This window comes from Labrus mixtus, chromosome 13, assembly GCF_963584025.1.
Source record: "Labrus mixtus chromosome 13, fLabMix1.1, whole genome shotgun sequence".
Taxonomy (NCBI): domain Eukaryota; kingdom Metazoa; phylum Chordata; class Actinopteri; order Labriformes; family Labridae; genus Labrus; species Labrus mixtus.
In genome coordinates, this window is record NC_083624.1 from 4829906 (window position 1) to 4851071 (window position 21166).

At 40.5% G+C, this 21166-nt stretch overlaps 2 protein-coding genes across 4 annotated transcripts in view; one reads left to right on the plus strand and one right to left on the minus strand.

The window, feature by feature from the left end:
- Positions 1-21166, minus strand: part of cmss1 (cms1 ribosomal small subunit homolog) — a 37262-nt gene that overhangs the window by 6292 nt on the left and 9804 nt on the right. The gene's annotated exons all lie outside the window — the stretch shown is intronic.
- On the plus strand, positions 402-20580 carry LOC132987499 (filamin A-interacting protein 1-like). Its single transcript, XM_061054620.1, has 5 exons — positions 402-1077; positions 12031-12285; positions 12863-13033; positions 14470-14648; positions 20577-20580. Exons 2-5 carry the CDS (start codon positions 12184-12186, stop codon positions 20578-20580), a joined length of 456 nt encoding a protein of 151 aa, XP_060910603.1. The 5' UTR covers positions 402-1077; positions 12031-12183.

The following is a 21166-nucleotide window of genomic DNA, read 5'->3' on the forward strand; positions in this document are numbered from 1 at the left end:
TTATTTATTATGTGCACAAATTGCATCTGCAAACACAGAACTGTCATAGTTTTAAATTGACATGTTGCACTAAGTCTGTTTTTCACTTGAGCATTGTACATCTGATCTGCTGACTGTCGCTTGTAATGTTTCTGTTTTTGCTCCCTGCTAAGGCGCTCTGTATCAAAGCTAGTGTTGTTCATTATCGTGCATTATCCCTATAAAACAAATCACTGCAGAGTTCAATATTCATTTCAATGCAGTGATATAGTTTCTCCTGGTTTAAAGGAGTTGTACACTTTTTCTTGGCTTTAAGTTTGAGCTGAAGATACTTAATGCTGCATGAGCTTATTGATGCTGTTTAAATGACATGATAACAAGTCTAGCAGAGAGAGGTGAGGGGTAACTATGCATGATCACGGTAGAGTTAAAACAACAGGCTGTGATCCTGCTCTTTCCATTTTACAGATATTTGAATGCAGCATCATTTCTTGGGCTTCAAAACCCTGAAGCAGAACATATAAAAACAACCCTTTTCTCAAAAAAAGTCAGGCCTCTGATAGTCCAGTAAAAAACACAAAGATAAAAAAACAGCCTGACGCTGACTATCATATACCTGATGCTAGATTTACTGCCTTGTTCTCTGATTTCCCATCTCATAATGGATTCATCTACTATCATTTATTTATCACACCCCTCTCCAGGAGTGAAAGACCAACAGACTTCTCCCTATAGCTGTCTTCTCTTTCTATCATTGCACAACCACACCCAGTCTCTTCTCCGTCCATCACTTAGAGACATTCGTTCTTATTTGTTACAGTTATCTGTCCAGACAGACGATCTCTCTGCTGAAGACCAACCCCACTATTGATCTGCTCCAGCAAAAATATCTCCTTCTCTTTCCCTCTCTCTCAGCTTCCACTCATCCCTTTCTCACTCTCATGCTGGACCGTTGGGAGGAAAGTGAGGATTCATGGAGTCAAAGACCAGGGAGCGGGAAACAAGGAAGAGGAGGAAGACGATTACAGGGGTGAGGAGGACTTCCTGTGAAGATGCCATGAGCTAAATCATATTACAGACACACCTTTGCTACAGCAGGTTAGTAGTTTTACTTTTTAAATATATATTTGATTAATCTGCTAATCAATCAGTTGGTCGTCAAAAGAGAAGGGATGCTTTCTAAAAGTGTTATACTTATTTATCTGCCCTCAAGTTATAATGATCATCATGTTTGCAGCTTTAAGTGTGAAAGGGATTCATAGGATGTAACCCATTAGAAAATATTTAACCATAGTTTGTAGTATTGCTTGTTTCATTCAGTTAAAAGCAGATTATGCAAAGTCTACGAGCACACCTTTGGAAGACCCAAAGTGCAATCACCTGACTTTGCTGTTTTGTGCTCGACGAGCTGTGAAAGAATCTACCATCAACCTTTTGTGTTTACAAGTAAACCAAAACCTTTAGATGAGTGAGGCTGCTGACGCTGCAGTCACACTGATGTTTAGCCTGAAGCACATTTCCAGTCTTACTGATGGCCCGACGCACACCGCTCAGAGAGCCATCAAGAGACACTTTAGAGGTGACCACTTCCTGATTCAGCAGCTATTTGAGGTGGTGCAGGATGCTTAAACTCACAGTAAACAGAATGCACATATTTTTGTATGGAAATGTGTAAAAAAAAAAAAAAAAAAAAGAAGGAGGAAGGTTGCAAAGTGTCAAAGAGGGCAAGAGTTTTTTGAATCAACTGAGACAAAACTGCAACATTATTTCCTCGTGTTGAAAACTGAACATAGTAGATAGCTATCAAAGGGCTGTTTCACTAAATAACCATGGTTACCAGTTTATCATGTACAGCTAGGTAATGCAATCTAACGCAACAGCAGTGAAACACGTCCTCCTCTGTGAGAGTTAGGAGGCTCAGTTTAGCCACACAGAGATATTTTTCTTATTATTTAGTCGGCTCTCATTTGAAATATTTGTAATGTCTCACAGTGATGCAACATATTCAATTAATAACAGCTCCATAAACATCAGCCTCCAAAATAACTTTAAAGTCGAGTTGGGTCCAAAGAAAAACTGAACATTATGTATCTGCAGAGAGCAGCATTTAAAGTAGCACTGTTGTTTAGACTGCATTAGTATTAAGTAGTGTTTATATACCAGACTGCTTCAAGAGAGAGATGCTGCTGATGAATCTGATGAAGGTGAAACTTTTCTCAATATGTAATGTCTCTATTTTTATGTGTCACACAGGACTTCAAGCTTCTTATATACCACTCTATTGAGGAGTGAGTACAAAAATATAAATACAGGCTAAAATTAAAGGCTTAATATGCGATTTTTCACACTTAAATGTAATAGAAATCAAGTATATCCTCTGAAAATAACTCTGAGTCATGACTGTCTACAATGGGTGTAACACCCGAGTCCCACTGTCTGTGATGTTTTCAGAGTTTTCAGAGTCCTATCTTCAGTTTGTTTACATCGGTGGGACGGCCGGCTGACTCCTCCCCTCACGTATAAAAGTTGTTTAATTGAGGGACTAGAGAAAAGAAGAATAACATACTGTACTCACTGCTTAACTGTGTTTCTAGATCACGCTCATTTCAGGTAAATTTACATGCAGTGTGAAGATACGAGCATAATAAAGATCGCTAGCATTAACTTTTTTTTGTATATAGAGGATAAATCAACTCTTAAAAGTAGGGACGGGAATCACAGGGTAACTCACAATATGATACTGATATCAAACGATAAGTGAATCGTGACTCATAAACGGTGTTGGGACCGTTATGGAAAATGAGTAACTAGTTACAGTTACTAGTTGCTACTATCAAAAAGTCACTGAGTTACTAACAGAGTTACTGCTTTAAAACAGTAACTTGTTAATCATAAACGATAAAATCACCATTCAGCGATTCTGTGATAATTGATATACAGTATTGCAAGTCATAAAATGACAAGTCATGTTATGTAATTAACTGAAGAACACAAACTACCCCTAAAAAGGAGTGCAGTATTAAAGTATTAACTCACTGCAATTTGGTGTCACATTCCCCTCTTATCATGCTTCTTTTCTTAACTTATTTCCACCACAGTCAGACATTATCAAGCTGCCTTCTTATTTTATTGTTCTTCTTTGAACCTCTTTTTTGGCCAGTGAACTCCCATTCATTCCCATTTCCTCCCAGGAAAATTTGTGTAGTGTGCCAGCGATTCGATAACTTCATCGCATAAAGCAGGACACAATATATTATTAACATAATATAATATTGCCATATCAATATTTTGTCCCGCCTTCAACTTGATCATACTGATATATTAGACAGAACATCATCAATAAGCTCAGAGAGGGCGGGAATAGAACTAAGGTAATAAGCACAGTCCCTGTAGTGACAGTGAGTGATAACTGGCTGAGGCTTCCATCTTTGAAAATGCTGTCTAAACACAACATTTAATGGAGGAGCTTTACATTTACAGGAGCCTGAGGGCTCAATTAATGTAAAGTCATCCAATCTGCACACACAATCACTCTGTAATTACCATCTGACTTTATATTTTAAAAAAAGGCTTTACAGGTTCATAATGAGAGGGATATATTCCTGATTTATCACACAGATGGTGAACAAACAAAGCTGAGGATATCATACATACCTAAACAAAAGTGTTTTAAATTAGAAAAGCTGATTTTTGAAATGTAGCTTTAGTGTCAACAAGCATCACAACCTCTATAACCTCTTTGGTCTACGTTCTTCTTCCCTCGTATATAAACCAGGAGCATTATCTCATTTACATCAAGCGGAAACCTCTTAACATGTTTACAGCCTGGTACAAAACACAAATTAGGTCTCACTCTGATTAGTTATTGTCATCATGGGTACACATTGAACCTTTGTGAAGACACATATGACTCTAAAGATGTACTCTTGAGATGAACTCTAGTCTGCAGGGTTAAAGTCTTGTGTTTTATAATCGTATCATCCTCTGATTCCTGCCTTACTCCGGTCAGAATGACTGAGGCCATGGTCTAAACCTGATCAAAAACAGGTCATAATAAGTTCTAATAATATGTTCTGATACTTTCTGCATTATTTTGCATAAACATGGTTGATGTCAAGTGCAATACCTCAGGCAAATGAATAGATTCAGTTTAAATATGAATGACTAACACTGACCCCTGGGTCTTTCACTGGAGGTGAGAATTACTGTGGGATAATTTAAGTCAAAGAATAATGACTGAATGAATTGAGGATTACTATGAGAAATTAAACGTCACATATAAAATCAAGTTAAATGTTAAGTATCACGGTCGGTGTCTCTAAGCTTACATGTCACTTTGGCTCCAGATGGTGGCGTCAGCAAGAGTTTGCTTTCAGATGAATGCGGGGCAATGAGCTCACAGCTCAGATGACCATAGATCAATGAAATACGACAGCAGTGAGAGGGATCAGATGAGGGGAAATGGGGCCGCCCGGTCATCTTTAAAGGCTGATCAATAGAGGTGACTGGTTTTAATGGGTGGTCGATGGCGCTGACTGGATGTAATGAGGATCAGTCGATTGATTACAGGAAACGGTTGATTGTTTCAGTTCCAGACGAATGGCGTTCAGATTTTTGGTTATAAAGTTTTTTGTGCTCACTGTGTAAACTGGCACTGTCTAAACTACCGCTTAAATCTGTGTCGGCTGTGACCTCTGAAAAGCTCTTAATTACTACCTCAGTTGAATCCATTAGTCTGATTAAAGATACCAGAGGGATAAGACAAACCAATTATACCTTTTATCTTACTTCAGCCCGTTTATACAGTATAAAGGCATGGCACTGCTTGCTATTTCTCCTGTGAGCTTCCTTCAATAAAAACAATAAAAAAAACTTTCCATGAAATCAATTCAGCGCTTGTTTAAACAATCAATAACTCATCTAAAGATATGGGCCATGTCCTGGTCTTGGGAGAGGTGCGGGAGGATGAGTGTGTGTAGCGTTTATTGGTTTTGGAGGCCTGCAGCTTCCTCTCTAAAGCCACAGTATGAGCGTGTGTTATTGTTAAATCAATGGGGACTTTAGGCTGCATGAACAAAAATTAACAAGCAGGCTGTGGTGGGATGTCTGAAGCAGAGAGGCCGGACAGGATACCAAAGTGGATTGAAATTAACTCGATTCCAACAATTCTTGTACGTGTGAAAGTTTTTTTGGTCTTTTCAACTAGCCTTCAAAATAAAAGGTAGCAGTCACTGTTTTTTTTTTCTTGTCGGGGTTTGTTAAGAAAATCTGTGTTTTTTACATCATGACAGCTGAAAGCTTAGAGTTGGCTGGCAAAGTGAAGTGCAGAGTTCCACCAGCAGGGGGAGTATTGGATGCAGAGTTAGACCAACACTGACTACTTATTGCAGATTCCTACTATATTTTGTATACTGTACATAATGGAGATAATATTCTTAACACACTCAAAACGACATTCTCACACACATACAGTACTTCATCCTTATTAACAAGGGATGTAACGGTTCTCACAAGACAGTTGAAAAGCTGGAAACATGAGGGGTGATTGACCTCTGTAAAATTGAAAAGGAATCACGGTCCCCTTTATAAACAGCAAAGGACACTTTCTGCCTTTAATGTCTCCTGTTCGAGGTGAAGATTTTGCAGTGACCCACCATATTTATATTTGCCAACCGCATTTCTTTTCAATCGATATGATTGCCATCCGCTATTGATAAACTACTGTACAGGTCTCTCTCTCTCACTTCTTTATATGTGATGAGCAGAGTCTCTACCTCCTTTGTAACAAAGAGGGAGAGAGACGTAACAGACGTCCTGATAACAGAAGAGCTTATGGCGCTTCAGAGGGTACCAATACATCACAATTTGTTTCACTGCTGATTGTTTTTTGTTTTTTTTAGCTGTTTTCATTTACTCCTTTAACATAGCGATCCAGCGGATATACATTTAGCATCCTTTCAAAATAAAAGCTCACCTGCTATCAAAAATGAAATAAAGTAATTAATTTCCCAGCCTGCTCTATTAATAAATAATTGTATTTGGAAGGATTTAAAACTAACTTCTAAAAGTACTTGCCAGGCATGCCCCTAACTCATTATTTTTTGAGATACTATGCAGTTCAAAGGCAAAAAAGCTATGCCTGCTTCTTTGCAATTTAACGTCAGCCTAACACAGAAACAAAAAATAGAAAACACATTTAAAGGCTTTGTTAATAATTAAAGAGATTAACAGACTTCTTTGGAGTGACAGAAGTTGAATCTCAGATATTATCAGTTGAAATATCCGGCCCTAATTGGCAGTACTACTGGGCCAGCTGACTGGAAGTGAGGGCAAAGATTGGCCAATAATTAGCCATCAATTTCTAAAAATGGTTGCCAATTGCCGCCTTGTAATCATTATTGTCCAGCCCCGTCCAGTGTGACCTTTACCTGATTAACTCTGGCTGTCCCATCCGGAACATTATGATTAAAGCTCCAGACAATGTCACAGAGACGGTGCTAATCATGAGGTTATATAATTAAGACAAAGTTTTAATCTTTCACAAGAACCAAATGAGGACAATCTTTTCCTGCCCTGCCATGACAGCATATTTGACTTATGTAATGTGGATACAAGCACTGTTTTCCAATGACGTTTTATTACACTGCATTTACTTTCATCCTCACCGCTTGGTCTCCCTCCCCCGTCATATTCACAGATCTAATCCTTATCTCTTCATCCATTCCTCCCCTGCTCTTTTTCTAAATCCACACACATATCATATGGATGATATTTGTAACACTTCTCTCGCTCTCTATAAATCACCAGGGCGTTAACACAATACATGTGGTACTTCTCATCTGATATCAGAGAGTGGACAGGGGGGTACAATGTGTTAAAAGTGCGCACCTTGTCCAAAAGCAGAGACACCAGTGGACACAAAATCAACAGGGGACGGTAGAATTTCACATCGTCATCGTTCATCATTTCTGTCAAGGAAGTCGTGCTCAACAAAAGGACAAAAGCTTACATCAGGACAAAACAATGTTGACCATATTTCATGACATCACTGACCACCAAATGGCGTTGTTTTGCTTTGCACAACGATGATTACAGTGTGATTTATGGAGCCAAGTTACAAGAATGTAGGGCAGACCACCTAACAGAAGAAGAAAGCCAAATCAAATAAACAACAGAAAACATTGTTTGGTTAAGAATAGGCTAAAGCTGAACTTACAACAATGTAAGTGTAATGCCAGCTGTCCAGATTTTAAAGATAAAACTGGAAGAGTTTTAATAAAAATCTCAGCACAGTTCTGCCTTACCTCACGCTGTTTAAATGTTTGGCTCGGCCTCAACATTTTTATTTTAGTTCCACCAACCAACACCAAAAAACACTCCAAAGATTACATGAAGACTGTCAGGTATATAGCAGCTTACAACTGTTAGTATTTAACTAAAATGACACAAAAGTGATAATGTGTGTACTCTTTCATCTCACACATCTCACACTTTCTGTAGTCTTGACAACCTTGAGTAACTTTAAGAGGCAGAATCACAGCCAAATCTGGCACGTACAAAGTTTCAATGCCAAGAGAAGCTGAAAAGGAGCCATGTACTCCAATACCTTCTGCTATGCATTATAAAAAAACACACACACCTATAACACAAAGAGAGTAATGTTTCAGGCTCAGAAGAACTATGTTTATAAATCTGTCTTGTAATATGTAAGGCATACATGGTTGAAAAGAGTTATATTATTTCAGTGCAAGATATTTTTGGGCCTTCAGCTGAAGAGAGGCAGGAACTGTTGGGAGGAAAAGAACGGGGGACAACATGAAGCAAAGGGCCGAGGACGGATTTGAACCCACAGCGCTGAAGACTATTGCCTCCATACAGGGGATGCACATCTTAAGCTCTCGACGCCCAATGTCAGAGCGCATTCTGTAGTTTCCACCCTTCTCCTGTTTCATTCATCAATGTGCATGAATAGGAAGGGAAAATCAATAAACAAGAGTTATGTGATGTCAAATGTCATAACAAACTTATAATTTTCAGCTAATCTACAGAAGTAATGACTCATTAAAACAAATATGTTCATCATAAACAAAATGAGAGATGAGACACTAAACAAGATACTCGAGTAAAAAATGAGCCAAGCTGACAATCTACTCTAAACTATAATGGTAAAGTCCCTGGCCATGAAAATTCAAGAGTCTAACACTTTAAACCGAGCCCAGAGTCATTACAGAGAGTCATTAGAACAGTGGCAGTAAGGGAGGTTTATGCTGAAGTCATTAGTATGAAGCATTTAGCAGTACGTGCAGCCTAACCACACTCATAATCATAAAGACCAACAAGCCAAGCGCCGAGCATTTCTGGTGAAATACATTCAGTGGCTGTTCAACATCTCCTCCTCTCTCCATGACTGGTATATTATTTTTCAGTTAAGATCACTGTGACCCGCCATGCCTGCAGTACTGCGCTCAGGCCAAAACATATATCAGCCAAACTGGAGGCCAAAGAGGACTCCAGGGCACAGACTGAGCCAGCCTCCCCCACTGACAGGTGGATAGAAGGTGGATATGAGCTGCTCATGGGGAATGAAAAAGCTAGAGAGCAGGGGTCTCAAATTGAAATTACCTGGGGGCAAGGTTATTTGCTCTTTAGGGTGGGTGGATATACTGTGCCTCTACCTCTCCTCTTGGGAAAGTAATTCTGCTTTAAGGCTGCGATGTTTAGGTCCTTTCTGGATTATTTTTCTTTTTAATGTATCTGCAGTTTTGCTTTCTATACTGTACCTTTTCCATGGAGGTCTAACTGTTTGCATTATTCATAACTGACTGACCAACAAGTGGAATATGTTGCTCTTGCAGAAGTTAGTTCCTTTTTGTCTCAGTCAAAAATTATTTTTGGTTGTGTTCTTTTAATGATGCACAGATGATCAAGTTCTTGGTTGAAACATAAATGTAATAATGGGGTTGATAAAAATATTAAGTTCTAATAACGTGTGAGGTACACGTCTTGTGCCTCTGTGCATTGAAATCTAAGAGGGCGCAGATTTCATGAAGACTCTTGTTTTGTGAGGACAGCACTTTGTAAATTTATCACTACCAGCTTTTATGTGGCGCAACTGTATCATTATCGATCCAGTGCAACAGAGAAGGTATACTACCAAAACTGACAAAGAGGGAAATAAAATGTAGGAACTGCCCACTCAAAATTTACGCCATCAGCTTTTCATGTTGCTACAGAAATAAGATTGATTAGAATTTTGAAATTTATTTTCTTTAACATCAGATACATTTTGAGAATATATCCGTTAATCATATCCATATGATAACATCAACACACAAGTTTAACACTATAATTTCTAAAAAAAACAACATTTTTATTAGGGACCCATTTTTGTTTTTTCAAGGGACCCACTAAAAAACCCCATCCAACCTAACAACGTGACTGCTTATGCTAATTTCAAAGTAATGGGTGTGATAATTTGATGGTCCCAGCCCAGGCCCAGTCTGTGACTTTATTACACCTAGCTGGACTGTTAAAGATTCCACCTGTGCGTATCAGCAGACCAGGTTTTAGTGGGGAGAGAGTTCAGTAAGTGTTGTTGGTTTTATTCTCAGGAAAGCCTGCGGCCTTTAAATTTGAGCATTGCAGGAATGCTGGCTGCCCTGGGTTGTGTTGAGATAAATAAACAGAGGGAGTCAGCCACATGTGCAGCTGCCAGCCTGCCTGCCAGAGGACGGTCCCCACGGGGGCAACCCTGGCAACCATTATTGAAGCTGACTCTGGCTCCGAGCCAGAACTCACGTTTAGAGGCATTTTCACATGCTGGCATCGCATGGGAGTGTGCTGAGACATCAGCATGCATGTGCTCGTCTAGACACTATGACCACACTAAAAAAAGAACACAGCCTGACTCATGACATCTGTGTGTATTTGTGTGTATTTGTGTGTGTGTGTGTGTGTGTGTGTGTGTGTGTGTTAGGTGTTCAGACCTCATCACTATTAGTCAACGACACAGAAGTACAGTACATGTCTTGGCTCGACTGCTCACATTAATGGCGCCATCAGATGGGCAGAGGAAATACATTTCTGTTGGCTAAACACTCACGCCAAAGAAAACTGCCCCCAGGCTGCAGCAGAAACTATGACCACCAACTCACATCAGCTTCATTGCATGTGTTCATCTTAAGAGGGCTTTTTAGTTCAATACCTCAGGGGCAAAAAGCACCAAATTGTGGTATTATTAAGTTATGGTAATAGCAAATAGACCAGTAGGCCTACATGCACTGATTTGATCTGGGGCGCTGGCTGCCTAGTAGTAAGTGTGAGTGCCCAATATACAGAGGCTACAGTCCTCGAAGCAAACAGCCTGGGTTGGAATCCGAACTGTGGCTCCTTTCCCGCATCATGTCCATGTTCATTTCAGCTCTATCCACTGCCCTGTCAGTGTTTCCCCGGCTTGGGGGAGAGGGGGGTATTGAACAATAATTAAGTATATATAATGGCATGGGGAAGGAAATTGGTGTCAATAAAACATCCTTAAATGTGTCCAAAGAAAACAGGCCCCATGCCACCACATAAAACACAAGCACTAACTCTCATAAGGTCTATTGCATGTCGTCATCTTGACTAACCCAATGCCAAAAACCCATTTAATCCCAAGAAGGTTCGGTTTTTATTCATGACCTCAACCATCTTCTCTCTGACTCTCTCCCACCAAATGAATAATAGAGAATAGGTTCATTTCTAGCCTCTGTAGTAAATTGCATTTTGAGTGCGCCGATTTCTGAATACACCGTTTGACTGGTCAGTACCTTGTGAAAACTATCAACCCCGTGTCTGTAGCTGAAAACAAGTAGAGTAAAAGAAAGCAGGGACAGCTGGAACAGCTTCATCCGTCTCCCTGATTGATAGAGAGAGAGTATCAAGAGGAAGGGAGGGAGGTTGACATCATCAGCCTTTCTTTCCATACCGAGGCCAAGAGAAAACACTTCCATCTATGCAGACACAATCTATAAAGAAAGCAAATGCTCTCACAAACTTGTATAAGCTACATTTTGAACCAGCTACAGGGCTTCTGTTGGTGCTTGTCTCGCACAATGTTCATCTCTTATGTACCAGTGTTCATCCTGTTTAGAGACACTCAAGGTTGCTCTGAGGCCTTGGTGACAACAAGCAGATGCTGCCTGTCTGTGTGCAGAAGAGGAGGAGGATGAGGATCAGGTGGTGGAGAGAGAAAGTATTACTGCTTTCCTGTTCAGTAACAGTATTTCTAACAACAGCAGTAAAAGCTTTGAGGAGGTCTTAATCACAGTCTTAAAACAACTGCAGTGAAAATGAGACCTCTAGACATAACAGCTAATAGTTTGCCTGATTGCTTTTCACAATTTCCACAAAATGAGGAACACAAGAGCCTTTAGTTACTTATCTAATGAAACTTGACCATCAACAAGGGAATAAAAAGGCGTTCCCGGCCACTGTGAGTGCTTGAACCAGAGAGGCAGAACTGAGGAACAGAGAGATGACCTCATCTTTCACTAATATGAACCTGCTTGCTTTCTGTCTCTGAATATGGGGGGGTGCGGACGAGTCAGAGGAAGCTGGTTAGCATGAACTGTTTAGCTGATGAGATTTGCTTCAGCTCACACATATCCCTGCAACATACACACATCTTGCGCTCATATGGTCAGAAATCATGGTCCTACTTTTCAGGCAACGTTTAGTCCCCTCTGTTTGCCAAGTCGACAGTGATTGCTGTAAATGTGCTAAGAGAAAGACTGTGAGATGACATAAGCCTCACTCAAAGCAATGCCAGCTGCAGGCTGATCCGTTTCACTAATGCTAACTGTTATGACAAGAGGCCTCCTGACTTCTGGTTAGCCAATACAGGCTTATATAATCTGCATCAGCCTGTCTCTTATTTGAGTCAAACAATAGCCACTTGTACTGCAAAAGACAAATTGTTCGACCTCGTTTAGCCTTGTTGTTCAGGAGCACACATTCACTTTTTGGTCCCCATGTTGAGCTGCCACCACAAATCAATTTCTCTTTCTCCAGTTCCTTCCAGGTGGACTTAAAGCCATCCTGGACCCACTTGGAGAAAGGGCAAAACGATTTCTTAGAGCCAAGGAGTAAAGGACCACAACCTACACACTCCTTTCCATGCCATTCAACCCCATTCCCTTGAAATAAAAACAAAGGAGGACCATAATGCGAGACAAAGGAGAGAAGTGGCGGGCCAGCCGCACAAGAGAAGTCCTGTCCCGTGATGACTTGTTGTTTCTCCTCAGTATGTTAGAGGGAGAGCTACAGGTGGGAGGATTTGTTCGTATCCTGCCATTTTCAGAATCATGTTCATGTGAAACCCAAATGTCAAAACCACATAAGATATGCCAATGTATCTATTACTGTACGCAGAGTTGTTTAAACATAAATCGGTATCAGAACCAATACAGCCTAAAATGGGGGATCAGGGATTAGCAAGTATGCCACTAGATGCATGATCTAAAACTTTTATTTATAAGCTCCCAAAGAATTGACTTGTTCCTTATTCTGTAAAACAGTAGACTAAACAGGGATGGCATTTATTATGGCTGGTACTAGGGGCTTAAGCTTGTTGCTTAGTGCTCAGCTTTTGGATTCCTTTTGTGTACTTTGGCAATGAAAAAATGATAGCAATTATTTAACATCCATACAGGGTTAATAATGTGCAGCTATTTCAAATAATAATGGATGTCTATTTTCTCTGGTAGTTCCAGATTGCTACTCTAGACCAATACTAAATTCTAGGTATCAGAATCTGTATCGGAAGAAAATGGTACCCCAAGATCTTTACCTGCAGCTTACATAACATGCTAAATGTGTTTGACTGATATGTTTGTCACTCCAGGCTAGGGATGAGGTAATTGCTGTGTTGAAATCCGAGAAGATGGATCCGGTTCTACTTGGGGCCCGATACAGTTTTGGTGGACCAGAAAAGGTGCTCCGTGCCCTGCAGAGAGACTCCCTCTGGGCCCAGCAGGACCACCTGCAGGATGTGTACAAAAAACCAATTGCTGAGGTACCAACAGTCAATAGCAAGAAAATAGACTCCAGATGGAGCGGATAATCAAATTTAATGAGGTGAATGCATTACTGTCTCACAACAGAGCGTCTATTACCGCTGCTTCACTGCACAAATTTGTTATTTGCACAACAGGTGTTACATGTGCTGGATCTATTCCTCTGCAGAGATTAGAAATCTGTAAATTAAAAGGACTGTTTTTGTCTGATTTGTAGTTTTATCTTTCTAAGAGAACCCGTTTCTAAGAAAACGTTTTTACAGGAAGGTCATTCGAATATCTCATGTGACCAGTATACTGTTACAATTAAAAACACATTACTGTGATTTATCTCATATGTCAGAAGCTCAACCAACATGTGGATGGCTCAAAACCAACAGGCGGCAAAAGCATGTTTTTACAATTGGAAATGAACCTTCTTTGGCGTGCAGTTAAATTCTTCAATCCAACAGGACTATTCTTTAATATATTTTTTCCAAAGACATTTTGTTAGGTTGAATAAAGTCGTAACAGTACTGTCAGTATACAGTAGACCGTCGTGCTCAAAGATTAAATGTAGGATATTTGCTGTATCTTAGAATATATTATTTACGAGTTTAAAGGTACCACATGTATAATCCTTGTCCTTTTAGTCTCTAGTATAAGCAGGCATACAATTTGTAAAAAGTGTTACTGTTTCTATTTGGTATCATCCACAGAAAAAGACGGATGGTAGATTTACCACACCGTTTGAGAAAGTAAAGTTAATATCGTTCTTATATTCAGTTTTGACATTCCAGTGCACCTTGGAGCGTTTTCTGCTGTCCGCCGAAAAAAATCAATCAAAGTGGACAGTTCAAAAGTGCTGTCGGCACATTTTTTTGAGAGTCATGTGCTGAGCAGAGAGCGTCAGAGCAGCTTTCAGACTAGGGGCCCTGCTTTAACTACAACCCTTCTCCGCCTCCATCACAGCTAGTATTGTGGTTTGTCCTCATTTTGAAACTTGGCTAAGTTAACAGCATGTTCATATTGCTGCTCCTTTATTACTCTGTGAATAAAAATGCAGCTAAAAAACACAGAAGTGTGTTGAAACTGATGTACCACTAATCAATGATGTCACTGTCCATTGCAATGTTTAACACTAGAAATCTTCATATGCTTATTTGGTACCCAACACTAGAATTTTTTATAATGTTGCCAAAAAAAAGTCTGTTCTTACCAGATTTCAGGCATTTCGACCAATGAGAACACGTTTTGGTAATTGTCCCTCATCTTACTAAACACAGTGTTTGGTTAAAATTGGTTTTCAGCTGCAAATAAAAAACTTGGCATTAGGTCTTTCAATTAAAACAGCTGTTTGCCAAATGTTCATGTCAGCACTCTATCCATAAACCAAGTAAGACCGACAATCATCCTCCTCATTGCCATCTCTTTTGTTTTCCCTTTTTGTCTTCAGCTCAACCACTTTGTGGAGGCTCAGAGGCACTCGTCCAAACAGATGATGGAGGGATTCCTGGAGGTATCTCGCTCTCACAGCAGGGCTCTATGCAAGCTAGAGGAGCAAGAGAGGAGCCACAGGGCTCTAATCCATAAGAGCGACTGCCTGACCACTCTGCTGGAGCAGGACAGAGAGAGGTTGGTGAACCAAACCCTTGAGCTTCAGATGAATGCCTATGCAAAGATTTATATTTTGCAGCTCCCACTAAATTGGTAGCCTGGGTTAAAACTCGACTTGCAGAAAATATCCATCTCTCAGAATCCTTCCTAATGTAAGAGATGAGGATTTACAGCTAGTGCAGAAGAGGCTAAGGGATTAAAGTATTTCAGCACACTGGAACAAGCCAGATCAGAGCTCTGTGATGTTCACTTGTGCAGGCTTAGACACTTTTAGTCTATGTTGATCTGTAATGCTCTTCATGGCTGAGAGCAAGGCCGCTGTTGGCTGCTTCATTTTTCTACCAACCCGGTGACCTCAAGACTGTACTTAAGAGTTCCTCCTCTTAGACAAAGTCCATTACATCCTTGACTTGGTTAGACCTTGTGGCCAGCTTGGCTCTGTTCACTCTCCCTTGTAAACACATAAACATGCTCTAACATGCAATTACACGTACGGTCTAAATTGGCACCCTCCTACCCAATTCAACAGAACCACACAGCAAAGGATGAAGCTTCTAAACTAAGTAAACGGGCTGAGGCTTTGCTGCTAAAGAGAAAGATTTGCTTCCTGAGTACAGAGAACATTTAGATGTGGCCTTTGGGGATAGGGAAGTCTAACATGAAGGTGGATCTCATATGCAATTTGAGGCCCACAACGAGGCTGTTGTGTTGAAGTTCCTGGTTGTCTCGGCTCATGTACCGTCAGAGTCCACTCTGTAATCTAGCTGTGTAGAGACTGGACCCGCACTGGGCTTGCAGCCTTGGGAGGAGACTAGTTGTCTGCATCTGCATGCCAAAGTGAAAAACACTTCAGTGATCCACAACAGGCACATGCACAATTAAAGACCAGAAATAGTCAAGCCAGTAGTGATCAAGTTTATGAGAATTCAGTCAATCCACATACAGCATGGCCATCCCCAAACATGCACACATAAAGGTTTTGAGGTTCATCTTGACCTAATGATGATTAATACACGAGTAGACAGCATGTCTGTGGTGCAGGGTGAACCCTGTGTGGCTCATACATTCCTGACTGCACGAACAGAGGATTTTCATCTCCCTGCCTGCCCTCCTTCATTAATTCCCTTCATGAACGGGTGTCCACAACGCAGCACTTGAACTTTCCCGATAAACAGAAGACCGGGGGGCGACAGCATAATGATAGTCTGATGTTGTTGTTCAGTTTGACTGTCAGGGATACCAACACGTCTTTGTACATCACAGACCAAATTAACTTAATGTAACTCCATTTGTCTAATCCTTCCTTTGCCAGCTTCTGATCAAGAGGTGAAACAATTTCAAGATTAATCCTTAGGTCGATTGTCAGGACAATGAACTGCAACAACGTAACATTCCATGGTTTCAAAGTTTTCCGACTTGCAGTGTGTTTGTGTCCTATGTGGTTTATTTTTCTTTCTATTATTATTCTCATATTGATTACTTTCACTTTTCTCTCAAAGGCCTCCTTTGGTCAAGTGTTGAGAATTAGCATGTGTGATAAAACACTCAAACAATGCATCTCGTTCTTCCAGTGTAATTGTGATGTACGCATCATATACAAAAATCTATCTATCAAATTAACTTTTCCCTTGGTTTATGAAAATACTGATGCACAAAACATCTGGAATCCATAATGAAAATCTCAGTTGCACCTTTAATCCTATCCCGTAAAAGGACACAAACAATCTGCTCCTTCATGCAAATTCACGATCAATCCACACAGAAATGCTCCTTTGCCTTGTATTTATTTAAATTTCGTCTCAGGCACACTCGAATCGAGTTTATATTCCTGCCTCTTTGTGTGAGCTTCGGCTTCTTTCAGCTTGGCACAAACAGGTTTAAGCTGAGTCACTGCTTGCATTTATCCACGGGGTAAACAACACGCTGCACATGGCGATACGCCTGTCCCTTTCATCTCCCTCTTCATCCTGTCCTTCTTACATCCCGCTCTGCAGTAGCCTAAATATTTAACTGAAAGAATTCCCACTCCTGCTCCTTTTCAACTATCGTTCAATCTCCCTCCCCGTTTCTTTTCAAAGTGTTCGCTCTGAGCCAAGAGAGCCACTCAGCCTGGCTTAAAAATCTGCACCCCTCTTTCTTCTTTCACTCCCCTGGAAAAGTATCTCCACGAGGTGCCATGTGCCGAGCAGATGACCTGTTTAGCTGCAAACTATACGCTAAATTCCAGTCACGGCATATAATCACTTTATGCCACAGAATGATCCCCTTTGCGTGTCAAAGGATGATTACATCTGCACATCACAATGCAACGATCTGGTTGTTCCAACCTCATGCTATCAGAACATGCTCCCGAGTCTGTGTGTGTGTGTGTGTTTCCTATGGTGTGTCACCAGGCTGACAGCATCTTAGAAGAAACCACGCACACATGTTCAGCACACAAAAGACATCCACGCTCTCATCTGTTCACTTGAGTTCTGAATCCAAAACCCTTCACAGACACTATCGTACACCCGCAAAAACCACTTTTAAACTCTGTCATGTTTTCACTCTGCACTGATGTGGCCTTCACGTCAATATATCATCAATAAGGGCTCTAAGAGTGCAGATGTTTTGGAAAATACTGAAATGACTAAGAAGAGTCTTGCTCCACTGTCAGGCACAGCAGTGCTTTGGCCAGCTGGATAACAGCTCACAGGGGCAACGCTTACATTTTCACAAATATTATGGCCAGTGTTAACAATGGTCATCAGATTACTTAAGAGTGTAAGCATGCTAACAATGCTGGCTGATGGAAATATCTGCTGTTTCGTATATTAGGCCATATAAAGAATTGGAGAAATATCAGTTTTGACCTGATAATAGAAGAAGATATACTTTATTAATCCTGCGAGGGGAAATTCAATTTTACACTCTGATGTTGAACATGCTACACACACATAGGCTGAAATAGACACACACATGCACTAACAGGATGCTATGTAGTAATGGAGAGATGTCAGAGTGAGGGGGCTGCCAAAAGCAAGCGCTCCAGAGATGGTGGGGGGCCAGGGCCTTGCTCAAGGACACCTCGTCAATGCTTTCAGAGAGTGAACTGGCACTCTTTGGTCCCCAACCCAAGTCCCTACACACTGAGATACTGCCCCCCCTTATGGAGCAAGATGAATTCCAAAAGATCACAAAAGTTTTAACAAACCATTATAGTCCATCAATAATTGTTGAGGTATTTGAGTCATGTGGGCCAACAGACAAACAGGCAGATACAATTTGCACCCACCATAATACTTGGTCAAAAGACCGTAACTGAACAAAAGTCTCTGCTTGATTAAACATGTTGGAAGAAACATTTTCCCAAAAGGAAAAGGAACAAAGTAAATTTGGCCGTACTGTAGCGGAAACCCACAGCTGCTCGGTCCATCTCTCACACTGAAATCCACCATCTGCAGGCTCAGCCAATAATGTGTCAGGAGGAGATGTGCATAAATTACCATAGGAGTCTGGCAGTGCACCACTTTAGAGCCGAACCGCCGTTATGATCGCAAGCTGCTGGGCTCATTTATTAGCTGTACCAAGCATATGAGGTCAGTTTAGTCATTCCTTCAATTTTATTAAACTTGTTGATAAATGAAGAGAACAAAGCCCGGAGCAGCTGCTTTCCTTTTTTGCGTCTCCAATATGGCTTTTCTCTGACCCTTTACAGCAGTTCTCAGTACAACTGGAGGATTTTTTTTTTTCCAGAGGCGGAGGCTGAAAAACTCAATATCTCCAAATTACACCCTTGGATGAAAATAGGAGCACTGAAAACAGCAGAGAGCTCCTCTCGTATGAAGGGGAGTATTACATTTTGGCGATGTTTGTGGGTTTTCTTCGAGTGGAATGGCCAATGAGGGATCGGATCAATCTTGTAATTGAGGACAAGCGCTGCAGATGCCAACCCCTCCTAAGAGAAAGTGGACCTCATGAACTCTGGTTTGGGAGTTGGTCTGCGGCTGCAATCTGAGGGAATGAGAAGGATTCTTGCTTTCACATTCCACAACAGGAAAAATATCATGTCTTATTGAGCCCTTTCCTGACAAAAGACTTCTTTGAATTGATTTAACGGTCTGATTTTTTAACAAAACATACTTCTGATCTCATCAAATAACACTTGAGCGTAACATTTTCTGAACAGTAAACACAATACAAGCTACACTTAGTTTCCAGGCTATTTTGCTTAATCTTATTTAGCCTAAGACAGGGATGGGCAACTTTGGTGACAGCAAGGGCCACATTCATTTAATTCTCACTGCCAGAGGGCCAAATTAAACGATTATAGTCAATTATGTCTCAAATTTAACTCAACATATACCAGTGATCAAATATTATTATGGACATATTTCTGGTTTTCATGATTTCATGGCAGATTTCATCATGTTTTCTTCATGTTTCAAATTAATTGATGTGTAAAAAATTAACCTGAGGGCCACGTTGAGGGTTGATGGGGGCCGCCAGTTGCCCACCCCTGGCCTAAGACAACTTTTCTGGATAAAATAAGTACCATCAAATTAACCTCGACTGCAAACTACACGTCCTGCAAAAGGTGAACCAACACACATTATAACCTTCTGTCCATTATATCCTTAAATAAAAGCACATTGCGTGATGGCCACCACAAACCAAAAATAAGTCAAGAGGAAATTTCATCAACCAAAGTGAACTCTGGAAGAGACCGCCAGCTTTGTTATTAATCAATTAAAGGATAAAAGAGAATGCCAACCGGGCACAGTAATCAGCCATTACCTCACTGACTAAGGTAACCTGGAGAGTTTGTATTACTCTAAATATGTAAGCTGCACAATGTCACAGTGGTTTCAGGTAAAAAGACAACAACTACAGTTGTTTGGATACCAATACTAGTATCAGAAATGCCTTTGGGTATTAGGTGTAGTTTGCCATTTAACTCACTACACAGAACAAGGTTTTTACATGTATAAGCTCCGAAAAACACAAGACTACACAGTAGGCAATAATCATTACGGATTCCACTATCGACTACTGTTTAAGAGAAGCAATAACAACCTATTTAAGGTAAATGATCAAGTGACCATAGCAAACAACCTCACAGTGCAAGCAGAGAGAGTAACCTGAGTCAAAGCAAACAAAGTGTAAACAATCAGTGTTTTCCATCAGATATTTTAAGGCTGTTCTCTTTTACTTAAAGGAATGATGATTCAATCCAAACAACAAAAATAAAGCAGTTTGATTTAAAAAAAAAAATTTAAAAGAAGGGTTCCTCTAGAAACTTTGTTTTGAGAAGATAGCAGGAGGGGCTGCTAGCTGAGCATTCACTCATGCTTTTAAACTACTCTGTGTTGTTTTAGAACAGAGCTGCTGAATCGGCAGCTGACAGAAACTTTCAATAACCATGGAGACATTTTGTTTGCACATTTCAAAACAGTGCGCTTGTTTCCTCAGCGCTGACGTAAATGGTTTAAGAACGTGATCCCGTCTTTCAGCGAAAAAAAAGCTCCGCTGCATTAATGATGGTCTGCCTTTAACTGTGGTGAAAGTTGTTGGCACTGTTGTGCAAGCTTTCATTGCTCTGTTTAAAAGATGGTGAAACAATTCTGTAGAACATAAATGTCCAAAAAGTGAAGTTTAAGTGGGTCTTTTTGGCTGTTTTGTAAATTCTTGTGTGATGACATCATGACAAGGGGGGAATAGTTCTCTTTTAATTGGGGACTAGATGGGCTGCTTGACAGAAATAAATACCACCAGAGGTATTTTTCCCAGTGAAAGCTAGAACTTGGAGCCATACTGCAAGTAAGTGTTCCCGGAGGGGAGCGTGCGTCACCCATAGACATACATGTTATTTTTCCTCCTGCTGCACTGGAAGTACTATCATCGAGTCAGCTAAAACATATCCTTCACTTTTTCCATTATGTTTTTTTGTCACTTTTGTTGTGACAGATGAGACTAGCAGCAAGAATAATGAGAGTATAATCTGTCATCCTTCCCTGCTCCACTGAACACAGAGATTTGATTTGAGTAATACCTCAAGAGAGCAGAGGGATACTGAAGAAAACCGATGATGGCAAGAGGAAGGTAAAAATTGCAGTTGCAAAAGCAAATTGCATTTTGTACCTTAAAGCAAAAAAAAAAAAAAAAACCTCGGGTGAAAAGCAGAACGTCAGAAAGATAGAGAAGCAATGTGTGGAGGAGCAAGAGAGCAAAAGACATATGGGTGTAATTGAGGGCCGATGAACTGATGATGTCATCTTACAGTCAGGTTATCAGGCCCCAGGCAAGGCAGATACAACTCACAAAACATGTCTGGTCTTAAAACATATGGGAACACCAACTTCACACACAAATAATACAGTATGCAAGCTTTTAGATGAGCTACAGTTCCTTGAACATACAAAGTTCGGTCCAGCACTTATGAAGCATAGCTAACATGTTTGCTCCGGTTAATCCTGCAAACGGAGAGTGTAAGCCTTTCCAGTTTGAATTGTGATTGAAGCTTTTCTTTGAACACACATACACACAAACACACTCTT